Source organism: Pan paniscus, chromosome 12, assembly GCF_029289425.2.
Source record: "Pan paniscus chromosome 12, NHGRI_mPanPan1-v2.0_pri, whole genome shotgun sequence".
Lineage (NCBI taxonomy): Eukaryota > Metazoa > Chordata > Mammalia > Primates > Hominidae > Pan > Pan paniscus.
The window spans coordinates 58,181,036-58,194,785 of record NC_073261.2 but is presented as its reverse complement, the minus strand read 5'-3'; the positions used below and the strand labels follow the sequence as shown (position 1 = coordinate 58,194,785).

Sequence of the window (13,750 nt, the reverse complement as noted above, 5' to 3'; positions counted from 1 at the left end):
GAATTAGAAAAGACTATTTTAAAATCCATATGGAACCAAAAGAGCCAAGGCAATCCTAAGCAAAAAGAATAAAGCTGGAGACATCACAAGACCTGACTTGAAGCTATACTACAAAGGCTACAGTAACTAAAACAGCATGGTACTGGTACAAAAACAGACATACAGACCAATGGAACAGAATAGAGAGCCCAGAAATAATGTTGCACACCTACAACAAATTTGACAAAAACAAGCAGTGCGGAAAGGACTCCGTAATTCAATAAGTGGTGCTGGGATAACTAACTATATGCAGAAGACTGAAACTGGACCCCCTTCCTTATACCATATACAAATCAACTCAAGGTAGATTAAAGACTTAATTGTAAAACCTAAACTATAAAAACCCTGTAAGCTAAGCTAGAAAATACCAGTCTAGATAAAGGATCTGGAAAGATTTCATGACAAAGACGCCAAAAGCAATTGCAACAAAGACAAAAACTGACAAATCAGACCTAATTAAACTAAAGAGCTTCTGCCAAAGAAACTATCAACAGAGTAAAACAGACAACCTACAGAATGGGAGAAAACATCTGCTAACTACGCATCTATCAAAGGTCTAAGATCCAGAATCTCTAAGGAACTTAAACCTAAAAGCAAAAAAAACAACCCCATTAAAAAGTGGGTAAAGGACACGAACAGACACTTTTCAAAAGAAGGCATACATGCGGCCAACAATCATATGAAAAAAATTCTCAACATCACTAATCATTAGAGAAATGCAAATCAAAACCACAATTAGATACTGTCTCACACCAGTCAGAATGGCTATTACTAAAACATCTAAAAATAACAGATGCTGGTGAAGATGCAGAGAAAAGGGAACGCTTATACACTGCTGGTAAGAATGTAAATTAGTTCAGCCGTTGTGGGAAGCAGTGTAGCTATTCCTCAGAGAACTTAAAACAATTACCATTTGACCCAGCAATCCATTACTGGGTATATATCCTAATGAATATAAATCATTCTAACATAAAGACACATAGACACATGTATTTACATTATTCACAATATTATTATTCACAATAGCAAAGATATGGAATAAACCTAAATACCCATGAACAGTAGACTGGATAAAGAAAATGAGGTACATATACACCATGGTATACTACGCAGCCATAAAAACACGAGATCGTGTCTTTTGCAGCAACACGGATGCAGCCGGAAACCATTATCCTAAGCAAACGCATGAACAGAAAACCAAATACTGCATGTTCTCACTTGTAAGTGGGATCTAAACAACAAGAACACATGGACATAAAAATGGGAACAACAGACATCAAGGCCTACTTGACAGTGGAGGGTGGGAGGAGGGAGAGGATCAAAAAACGACCTATCAGCTACTATGCTTATTACCTGGATGGCAAAATGATCTGTATACCAAAGCCCCGTGACACACAGTTTATCCATATAACAAACCTGCACATACCCATGAACCTAAAATAAAAGTTTAAAAAAAAACATGAGGTACACCTATATTCCAAAACCCCCCCCAAAATTCAAAACCCAAAACATTTCTGGTCTCAAGATTTTTGGATAAGGGATATTCAACCTGTATTCCCTGTCCATAAGGAAGCCGCATAGTAAATTTGAAAGCTTCGGGCTCCAGAGCATTGCACACACCAACAAATCCAAATCACAACCAGAATCCTACCAGCAAAAACAGTAAAAATAGGAAAAGAACAAACTCTGACTCACTTCTACCTTCCAAATCTCACAAGTATATCTGTGGCAGAAATAAAGTAACATTATTAACTCTGACTGCAAAGGGATCTGAGATATGTACCTGTGAGTTTTACAGTTTCTACATACCAGAAAGTTTGAATAGTATTGAATACCTTTGGTAATATAACATGAAACTCTGGTTTCCACACCAACAAACATACTACAATGGGAGAATATAGAAGACAACCAAATTAAGGGAATGAAGTTGCTCAGAGGATATAAAGAAATTAGGATTTGAAGATGGAGGGGAAAGTGGGTGGGGAAAGAGTAGAGTAGATAGGGCTAAATAAATAAAACTACCATGTATATGAACAGTGTAAACAAGGACTTAAGAACTACTAAGTCCTTGTCTTGTATCAGTAAATACTAAATTATAAATAAAACACACTATAAGAATAAATGTTGTTTTATACATCAATTAGTTGTTTTTTAGACTTAATTCTTAACCCTAAGAGCTAACAGTAACCAAATAAAACTAAAATTTATATTGTAATGGAAAACCATAGAGGGACGATCCTGTATTTTTTAAAGGGATGGCAAAATGAACATGCCCTTTATACAACGTCCCATTAACAGGTACCATCAAATTGGATATGGTAAGTGACCAGACCACTGGTCTAAGCTAAGTCTTAAAAAAAAAAAGGAAAAAAAGCTTACTGGGATATTAATACAAGCAAATTAATTCTAAATTAACATCCAATCTTTCAAACATTAAGCTTCTATCAAAGATATACATTAAAGACCTTTTTCAAACTTAAAAATAAGACATTTTAAACATTAGAAAAAGGCTTTAGACAACAGAATTTTATTCTGAAAGTTTCCTGTTCAGTCAGAGAATCACCCCTACCCATCCCTAAAATGTGAAAAACAAAAAACTTAGTGATTCTATTTGTTCAAAAAATAAAAAAATAAAAAATTTTAAAAAAAAAAGGACTTAATGAATGCTGTGTGCCTTGTCTGTCTCTTCTTCCAGAAAATACGGAAAGCTGTACTTTCAAGCCCCAACAGTGGCTGCATACCTAGCTCTGTCCCATAAATATGAAATATGAGCACCAGTGATATAAATCACCTCTGGGCCAAGGCAGATAAAAGCATTGCCTACAGGTCCTTGGATTTCCCTCTTCCTCAGTGATCTTGGGAATATGCATTAGAGATGGTGGCATTCCAAGACAAGGGAGCCTGGATCACTGAGTCACCAAAGAGAAAAGAGTTCCTACAAATCCACTTTGAAACTTCACTTGAAAAACTTCTGTTAGGTTAAGACACTGAGATTTCAGGGTTTAATTATAACTATAGCACAGTGTAGATATGAGTAATAAAGAAGTCTATTTAAAAAAAATGTTCCTACTCTGGTAACATAAATAGACTGTATGTCAAATTCACTATCCATTTTAAATAGTTAAGGGCTAACATTGCTACAAAGGTAAGTAAATATACATTACAGAGGTATGATACACACACACACGGGCGCGCGCGCGCAGAGAGAGAGATAAGTGAATAAAAGTAACTTTTGGTAACAAGAAGATGACTTACAGTGTGAGCACATTTCCAAAGGATAACTTGCCTCATTTCCCTGGGGGGAAAAAAAGAAATAATTAGTCATAAAATAGGCACAAATTTGTTTAAAACATTAAACCTAAATATTTTAAGTCAAAAAACATAGGGAAATAAGCCATAAACTAATAATATGACATCTATAAATTACATTTATATTTTTAAAAAATAAGAAAACAAATGATAATACTGTAGAAAGAGTTCTTGAATCAAACTGTTCTGACTTATGACTCTGTCACTTAGGATTACGCAAATATTTGATTGCAATATATTTCAAATATTTTCTAATACCCTAAATAAGTTATACGCCAAATTTTAACACATTAGGGACTGTCAATGTTCCAACATGTCTTGCTGGGTGAACTGATTTTGCAGTAGAGATTAGAACAAAGATTCCCTTGCCAACTCTAACTGAAGAGTTTCCTGAGACTGCAAAATGAGCTGTTAAAAACAAAAAAACAGAAACCTGTTACCATTTTTCCCTGCATTGAAACATAATTTTCTATATGCTGAGCAACTAAAATAAGAAAAACATTAATGGAAAGGTGAGTCTAACTTGACACCCAGCCACTTGAAAACCATTTCAAATTTTTCTTTTCATACAAAGTCTTATTTCATGAATAGACCCTAACTTAACATAATTTATCTGAGCTCCTAATTTATATATAAAAAAAGTAAAACTATCTGTTTTCTATACTAGGATTTTATGTGAAATATATTTAAGAAAAAAAGTGTTCTAGAAAAACTAGAGACCTGGGTCAATGCCTACATTTAACAACTCTTGAGAACTGGGACCAGGGAGGTCAAATATCTGCTGGAAGATCACACCATTTGATTAGCAGTGGAATCGAAAGTACTTCTAAATCTAAAACAGTAATATCTCAAGTAGTATAACAGACTCAGAGGTAGAATCATTAAGGTCTCTAAAAACGTCTACAGAATTTAAAGTAATATAAATTAAGTTTTTAAAGTTCAGTGGTAAATTGAATATGAAGCATCCTATATTCTATTTATCTAACCTTGACCCTGCCTAGCAATTAAATAGCAGTAAGTATACAGTTGCTATTAATTTAAGTGTACAATTAACATGGGCATATTTAAATATATATCTTCAGAAGCTACTGAAAACCTGAATTCTTTTTTTTAGTATGACTGGCTGGCTTTTAAACTCCTCAACGTACCTTTAATCCTATGTAAACTTAAAGGCTAATCAGTAAATTACCACATTCAATTAACTGACATGTTGCCAATGGCTAGTCTCTTTCTTGCAAGTTATAGCAGATAATTGCAATTTTCCAGAACTGGTTAATTTAATATTAGGTCACTTCAAATATCAAATATATGTTAAAGTGAGGATAAAAGAAAGCAAACATTAATAAAGCTTGATATTAATGCACAGAGATGGATTTCTGCTTACTTTGCACATTACTTAATTGATCTTCTTACCATGATTCTTATCTTCACTGCCTTACATATTCTCGCTTGTCTTAATTTTTTTAATGTTTTTTTTTTCCTTATTCCACTCCACCTTAAAGTTAAGTATGTTTCTTGCAAGACTCTCAAGAGCATACCGGTATTTTATTTACTAAAATTTGCACTGTCACTGTGAGTTGTTTTTTTTTTTTAAATAAGTATCATTACTGTTTTATAAGTGAAGGTAAAAAAGTGTTATGTGGTGGTTTCAAGTAGGATTTTAAAACCAGGTCCTTGTTTCTCCAGTTCACTGACCTTTACAGTGTTATCAATTCTTTATAAATGATACCATCTATCTCACCTATTTATCTGTATCATTCCCAACTAGACAACGTCCACAAGACCTAAGAACCAACCAGTCCAGGGCTCCTAAGGACTTTCCCATTAACAAAGAATAACTCGTCTTGCTCCTAAACTTGGAAGGCATATATCCAAAACGCTACTGCAACCACAATCTGTCCCAAACTGACCACATCACATCTCTGCTAAAATTCAATAGCTCCCACCTGCCTTCAGAATAAAAACCAACACTCTTTAGAAAGCTAAGTAAAGTCCTTTAATTAAGAGAACTCGTATCTCTGTAGTCACTCTCCCAAGCAGCACCACCATCTCTATCCTACACTCCCCACTTTTTACTTCAAATTCTGTATTGTTTGAACTTTCACAGCAAGAATGTCTTCATAGTCTACCTTCCATTTAAAAAAGGAAACCAAAGCAAAACATGGCAATATAAAGATAATTTTGTCAATATGGTCAATATAATTTTGTTCCACGTTCAGTCTTCCTCATGCTTAGTCATTAGTAAAAACAGGAGTTTTGGAGATTCCCCTTTATACTCCTCTCCACACCCCCTCACGTTCAGCTTCTTAAGCTACTACCTGGGAGTATTACATTTATCAGTAATTGTTTCATTCAGGTTTGGTGTGTGGGCTATAGTTTATTGATCCCTGAACCTAATGCATAATTACATTTAACAAAAAATACACATCAGTTTGTAAATTATTATATCAGACTTAACTGGAAAAAATAGCATTTCTGAAGGTAAATTAATTCTGCAGTGAATTTGTAGCCAATAGCTCCAGTCTAGGGTTGGGAAATACTAAAATAATGATAGATACTGTGAGAGACATACCCAATAAGGTACTGACATTTACTTCTAAGAGAACCACTCAACTAAACAAAACCATAAAATTATATCTAAATATGAAAAAAGTTCTAAAGCTAACATGTTTTAAGTTTACATAAGAACACTTGAAGAATTCAAACATCATGCCACATGACCAAGTTACTGACAAGATCACTTGATGATGAGGTCCTTAAATAAATCCATTTGCCTGAAGTTCAAGATAGACTCCCCTTACACTATACTGATTTAAAAATTCAGTAACATCTGCCCATGAAGGAGAAATGCTATATGAACCACTTGACAAGTGTTAAAAAAAACTAGTAAATCAGAAAAATTTTATCAAACAACATTTATCAGGCATTATCTGTGATCACCTATATAAGAAAACAAAAGAGGTAAAGCCCTTAGGATCTATGTCCCAGCTTACTGTCTGGAGAAAGTTTCCAGGTTGCAGCACAGGAACAGAGAACAGAAACACAATCCCGAGACATCGCCGAATTGAGAAGTCAGAGATACATGAAGTTCGTATGGCCAAGGAGGTTAGACTTGTGAGGAAGAGTACTTCAGAAAAGGGAGACACATGAGAGACCTTTGGAGATCTGCATAAAAGTCTCCTCCAGTCTCTGCATAAGTTTGAGAGGAAACTCCCCAAGTCCAGGAAAAGAACTAGTAGCAGGTTGAATAACTTTTGGGAGTTTGCACAGAGCTAGGAATAGTTCATGATCCCATGGGCCAAACTGGAGAAACTTGTAAATACACAGGGAATTGGGTCCAGTCCTCAGAACGACTATATTGGCCATGAATTAAAGGCTGTTCTTTACTTACCTTAAGAAAGATAGAAACAAGTCTCAGATCAAATTTGGGTCTCAGTAACTTAAGTGGATGGCAAAACAAACTCTTACATTCTTTAAAGGAATAAAACAAAATCTAGCACAACAGCATAAGATTCACAATGTATGTATGACATCCAATATAAAACATAATAGGACGCTACAAAATGGATGAACTTCAAAATCATGGTAAGTAAAAGAAGCCAAAAACAAAAGGCCACATTTTATGATTCCATTTATATGAAATATACTGATAAAGAAAATACACAGAAACAGAATGTAGAGACTGGTGGGTGCCAGTTACACAGAAACAGAATGTAGAGACTGGTGGGTGCCAGTTGCTGGGGGAGGACGAATGGTGAACAATTACTTTTTGGCTATGGGGTTTCCTTTTAGGGTGATGAAAATATTTTCGAACGACATAGAGGTGGTGGTTGTACTACATTATAAATGTACTAAATGCCAGCCTGGGCAACATGGCAAAACACTGTCTCTACAAAAAATACAAAAAAGGCCGGGCATGGTGGCTCACGCCTGTAATCCCACCACATTGGGAGGCCGAGGCGGGCAGATCACTTGAGGTCAGGAGTTCAAGACCAGCCTGGTCAACATGGTGAAACCTGTCTCTACAAAAAATACAAAAATTAGCTGGGCATGGTGGTGGGTGCCTGTAATCCCAGCTACTCGAGAGGCTGGGGCAAGAGAATCTCTTGAACCCGAAGGTGGAGGCTGCAGTGAGCAGAGATCGCACCACTGCACTCCAGCCTGGGCAACAGAGCGAGACTCCACCTCAAAAATAAAAACAAAAACACGAGCCAGGCATGTTGGCATATGCCTGTAGTCTCGGCTACTCAGGAGGGTGATATGGGATAACTGCTTGAGCCTGATAGGTCAAGGGTGCAGTGAGCCTTGAGCACACCACTGCACTCCAGCCTGGGCAACCAAGCAAGACTTTGTAAATAAATAAATAAACAAATGTCACTGAACTGTTCACTTTTAAAATGACTTTGTTATGTGAATTTCACATCAATAAAACGTTTTATATGCTGTTTAAAGAAATAATGGCCCCAAATCTTCCAAATTCGATGAAAACTTTAAATCCCCAAATTCAAGAAGTTCAATGAACTCTAAGTAGAAGAAACATGGAAAAAAAAAAAAAGCCACATAATAAATTGCTGTGACACAGAAAATCTTAAATATAATCAGAGGGGAAAAAAGATAAACTACATACATACAACATAATTACTACAGCATATTTCTCCTTAGATACACCAAGGACAGGAAACAATGGAATCTGTTTAAAGTGTTTAAAAAAAAAAAAACTATCAGTTTTTATATCCAGCAAAAATATCTTTCAAATATTATGGCAAATGCTTTTTCCAGATAACAAAAACTGAAAGGAAAGATTAGGCTTCAATATATGTTCACTACAAAAAAAAAGTCAAAAGAAAATTCTTCAGGCAGAAGAAAAATGATACCAGATGGAAAGCTGGATCTAGACAAAGAAATGAAAAATATCAGAAATGGTAAATAAAATAAAATAAAAGATATTTTTCTCATTTTTAAATGTCTTTAAAATATGACTTTTAAAAGCAAAGATAACGTGTTGTGGGGTATATAAAGTGAACATATGACAACAGCACAAAAGGGTAGAGAAAAAATGGATGTATGCTGTTGTCAGGATCTTACACTGTAAGAGAAACACTGTATCATTATTCGAAGGTACAGCATGGTATATTAAAGATGTATATTGTAAACTCTAGAACAACTTAAAAAAGGAGACGAAATAAAATGGTATCATTGTGATGGTTAATTTTGTGTCAACCTAACTGGGCCAAGGGATGCTCAGATATCCAGCTAAACATTATTTCTGAGTGAGAGTCAGCTAGGGTGTTTGTGGAAGAGATTAGCATCTGAACTGGTGAACTAAGTAAAACTGATTGGATAACATCCTATCTGTCCAGCACCTAAATAGAACAAAAAGGCAGAAGATTCAATTAGTTCTCTGCCTCACTGCCTGAGCTGCAAAGTCAAGCTTTTCCTTACCTCAATGCCCCTGGTTCTCAGGCCTTCAGACTCAGACTAGAATTTATACCATCAGTTCTTTAGCTCTCAGGCCTTCAAGCTACAGCACCAGCTTTCCTGGGTCTCTAACTTAAAGACAGCAGGAACAGAACTTCTTAGCCTCCATAATCATGTGAGGCAATATCATATAATAAATCTCTTTCTAGACATATGTATCTCCTACTGGTTATTTCTCTGGAGAACCCTGACTAATACAATCAGAAAGAATACTCAATCCCACGAAAGGCAGACAAATAGGTACAAAGAAAAAGCAAATGAGAAAAAAAAGAAAGTAAATAGTAAGAAGGCAGATTTAAAAACAAACATTTTGAGAATTATACATTTCATAATGCTAAAAAAGAACCAATTCATCAGAAAGATGAAGTCCAAAAACATACCAATCCTACACAAATTATTTCAGAAAGCAGAAAGGAAGGGTACTGTCCTGAACTCATTTTATGAAGCCAGCATTACTGTGATGCCAAAATCAGACAGTGTCACAAAAAAAGAAAACTATGGCCGGGCGCGGTGGCTCACGCGTATAATCCTAACACTTGGGGGGCTGAGGCAGGAGTATCACTTAAGGTCAGGAGTTCAAGACCAGCCTGGCCAACATGTTGAAACCCATCTCTACTAAGAATACAAAAATCAGCTGAGCATGATGGTAGGCACCTGTACAATCCCAGCTACTTAGGACGCTGAGGCAGAAGAATCGCTTGAACCTGGGAGGTGGAAGTTGCAGTGAGCTGAGATCACGCCACTACACTCTAGCCTAGGCGACAGTGCGAGACTCTGTCTCAAAACAACAACAACAAAAGAAAACTATATCTAATGTTTCTCTATGACCAATAATGTAAAAATCCTTAAAAATATCTTAGCAAATTGAATCCAAAAATAAACATCATGACTGAGGATTATTCCAGCAATGGAAGGTTGGCTTAATATTCAAAACCAACGTGATTCACAACATTAACAGAGGGAAAAAAAAGAAAAAAACATGGTCAACCAAACAGACGCAATAAAAGCATCTGACAAATTGCAACATCCATTTTTGATAAAACAAGAGTAACTCAGCAAACTAGGACTATTTCTCTATCTATAAAACGTTATCTACAAAAATTCTCCAAAAAGTGTCATATGTAATAAGATTCTCCCTAAGATTAGAACAAGATAAAGACATCTGCACAAATACAAAAGGGAAGACAAAAAAAAAAAACAAAAGGTATACAGATTGGAAAGGAATAAATTGCCTTTCGTTGCAGATGACATAATTGTGTATGTACATAAATCCTAAGCAAATTACTAAAAAGCTATCAAAACTAATAAATGAATTAAGCAAGACGGCAAGATAAAAGGTCAATATACAAAAGTTAAATATATTTCATATTCTGGAAACATGGAAAATGAAATTAAGAATGCAGTTCCATTTACAAAAGCATCAAAAATACAAAATAGTTAGAAACAGTTAATAAGAGATGTGCAGGGAGTACACATGAAGACTGTAAGACATAGCTAAGAAAGAGATCTAAGAAAACCCAGCTATATTTGTTCATAGATCAGAAGGCTCAATGTTGTTAAGATGGCAATTCTTCCCATAATGATCTGCATATAGAAGACAATCCCAATAAAAATCCCAGCAGAATATTTTATAGAAATCAATAAACTAATTCTAAACTTCATATGGAGATGCAAAGAACCTAACAGCCAAGGGATCTGAATGAAAAAGAACAATGGTGAAGGACTTAACAATATCTGACTTAAAGAGTTATGAAGGGCTGGGTGCGGTAGCTCATGCCTGTAATCCCAGCACTTTGGGAGGCCGAGGCGAGTGGATCACTTGAGGTCAGGAGTTTGAAACCAGCCTGACCAACATGGTGAAACCCTGTCTCTACTGAAAATACAAAAAAAACTAGCCGGGCGTGGTGGCAGGCGCCTGCAATCCCAGCTACTCGGGAGGCTGAGGCAGGAGAATCACTTGAACCTGGGAAGCAGAGGTTGCAGTGAGCTGAAATCGCGCCATTGCACTCCAGCCTCGGCAGCAGAGCAAGACTCGTCTCAGGAAAAAAAAAAAAAAAAGTTATAAAGCTAGTCATCAAAAGAGTGGTACTGGTGTAAGAACAGACAAATATCAATTGGACAGAATAAAGTAAACACACACACACAATTTTCAAGAAAGGTTTCCAGGTAATTAAATGGGGAAAAAAAATCTTTGCAACAAATGATGCTGCAACAACTGAATAGCAATATGCAATTAAAAAAAAATGACATGAAGACTTGAATAGATATTTCACAACAAAAGATATGATTAACATCAAATAAACACATGAAAAGACGTTTAATATCATTAGACATTAGAGAAATGCAAGTTAAAACCAAAGTGAGATATTACTATACAGGCAACTGGCATAATAAATATGGCTATAATTTAAAAATGGACACACAAAGTGTAACTGAAGATGTGGAATAAATGTTTATGTGGTGAACAGAATTCTTAGGTAGCCCTTTGAAATTCTGAACCCCCTGTATACATACATTTTCTCCCAATTACTAAATCAAACACTCATCTAGTTACTGCTGCAGAAGGATTTTGCACATGTAATTAAGGTCCCAAATCAACCACCTCTGGATAAGATTTATCCAGGTGGCCCAGACCTGTAAGAGCCCTTTAAAAGCAATTTTCCCTGTGTGGTCTAAGAAGGTGAAAATGAAAGAGTCAAAGCAGGAGAGGAATTCAACACAAGGGAAGTGGAGAGGCCACATGGCATTGAGTGCAGGCAGCCTGACGGGGATAAGAGTGACCTCTAGTGAACAGGAGCAAGGAAACAGAGTGCTCAATCTCCTAAGGGCAAAGAGCTGAATTCTGCCAATAACGTGAACAGCTTGGAAAGCAGACTTCCCCAGAACCTCCACAGGAGAACTTGGTCTGGATGGCATCTTGATTTCAGCCTTGTGATACTCTGAAGGGAACCCAGTCATGCAGTGGTGAGCTTCTGATTTGCAGAACTATGAAATAATAAATGAGTGCTGTTTTAGACTACTATGTTTATGGGAATTTGTTACACAGCAACAGAAAACTAATATCCAAACTTATAGTGTATGCGGCTAAAAATAAAAACACTGACATACCAAAGTGTTGGTGAAGATGTAGAGCAAATGAAAATTTTATATCTTGCTAGTGGGAACTCAAAATTGTACTGCTATTTCAAAAAAACAGTGTGTTGGACTCTTAGTGTAACCAGAAATGAAAACATGTCCACACAAAAATTTGTACTCACATGTCCACAGCAGCTTTATTCAGCTTTATTCTTAATAGACCAATCTGCAAACAACCTAAATGTCTTCAACTGGTGAACAGATAAACTGTTATATCCAGACAATGGAGTACTATTCAGTAATGAATAGGAAAAGACTACTAATACACCCAATAACATAATGAATCTCAAAAGCAATATGCTAAGTAAAAGAAACCAGACACAAAAAGCTATGTGCTGTATGGTTCCATTTATAAATGCTACAAAAAAACAAACTACAGTAACTGAAAGTTAAGGTGTTGTGGGGTAGAGGGGGAGAACAGGGAGTGAACACAAAAGGGTACCAGGTAACATTTCAGGGTGATAGACCTATTCTACATCTTGACTGTGGTGATTACAAAACTATATACATTTATCAAGGCACATTAACTATGCACTTAAAACTAGTTAGTTTTTACCATAGGTAAGTTGTACCTCAATAAAGCTGATTTTTATAACTCAAAATATTAAGGACCTTAGTCCCAAATATAATGGAATTGCTTAATACATAATTTAAGTCTCCAGTTTAGAATCAATCTCATCACTTTCTTTAAAACAATAAAGTTTCACAGCTGTCATATTATTCAAAATTCAAACTATATGGATTTATTTTTATAAGACACATTTCAAGGTAATGTATTCATAGCAAATAACATTTTCCAGATTAATCTTACAGAATCATGAGACACCAAAAACTATTTACACTTACAGTAATCTTGACATTTATAATTCATCCCTTAGTCTCCTTCCCTGATTTTAAACTCCATGAAGGCACCAACTGTCTTACTATCTTTTGATATCCTTTGCCAGATTTAACATTGTCCTAAATTTACTTTAAAGGAAGAATTTGATTAGGTGCATGGTAAAAGTCTGGAATGGTTTAAGTCCTAATTAAGCATCAATGCGTTAAAGTACAAGGTTAGATTAAGGGCACTAGAAGACCCGAATTCTTAAAAGTCTAGTTATTCAAGCACTTTAGATTTTCTCTTTCCTTTTGATGCTCACTTTTTATAATGAGTATTAAGCATTTGGATCTGCATACATTTTAAATAAGCAAACAGTACTCTAATACTGAAGTAATATTTATAGTTCACAAAGAGTCTATAACCAAATAAGGAAATGTTGTCATCTCTTAAACTCTACTAGATAAAGATAAATGTCTAAATATTCTGACTGCATATTCTCTGAAATATTCAAAGCTTTACAGAATGCATCTATAAAATTTATTTTTATTCTTTCAAACCTTGTCACTTTAAGATCAAAGTAACTCTAAACCAAAGAGAACCAAGTTTTTTTCATTTCTTTGCCAGAAAATTTCTTTAGACATTTTCCTGATTCCTACTGATTTGATCCCAAAACTGACAATCGTAATAGAATATTTTTTTAAAATGTTGAATAACATGAACTTGAAAAGTAAGTTATCTTAGGAATCAATCCAAATGTCTTTACCTGCTGAAAGCTTGATGACTGCACAATTAATGTAATTATCATAATGAAATTAATTTTTTCTAGGGTAAAGTCACTGACCATCTTAGTAACTGTTCTAGAACAGATTCTTCTTATTCTTAAATACAAAGCAAAAGGCGTTTGGATGCATGAATGTCGGGGACAGAAAAGATCAAAAGACAGAAACAAGAGATAAAAACCAATCA

General features: G+C 35.3%; 1 protein-coding gene across 3 annotated transcripts in view; it reads right to left on the bottom strand.

The window, feature by feature from the left end:
* Positions 1-13,750, bottom strand: part of PPP3R1 (protein phosphatase 3 regulatory subunit B, alpha) — a 72,874-nt gene that overhangs the window by 34,639 nt on the left and 24,485 nt on the right. For all 3 annotated transcript variants that reach the window (XM_034953292.4, XM_063594903.1, XM_055107887.1), the window contains exon 2: positions 3,295-3,334. In XM_034953292.4, the coding sequence (XP_034809183.1) occupies positions 3,295-3,334 (40 nt within the window). The remainder of the gene's footprint in view (positions 1-3,294; positions 3,335-13,750) is intronic.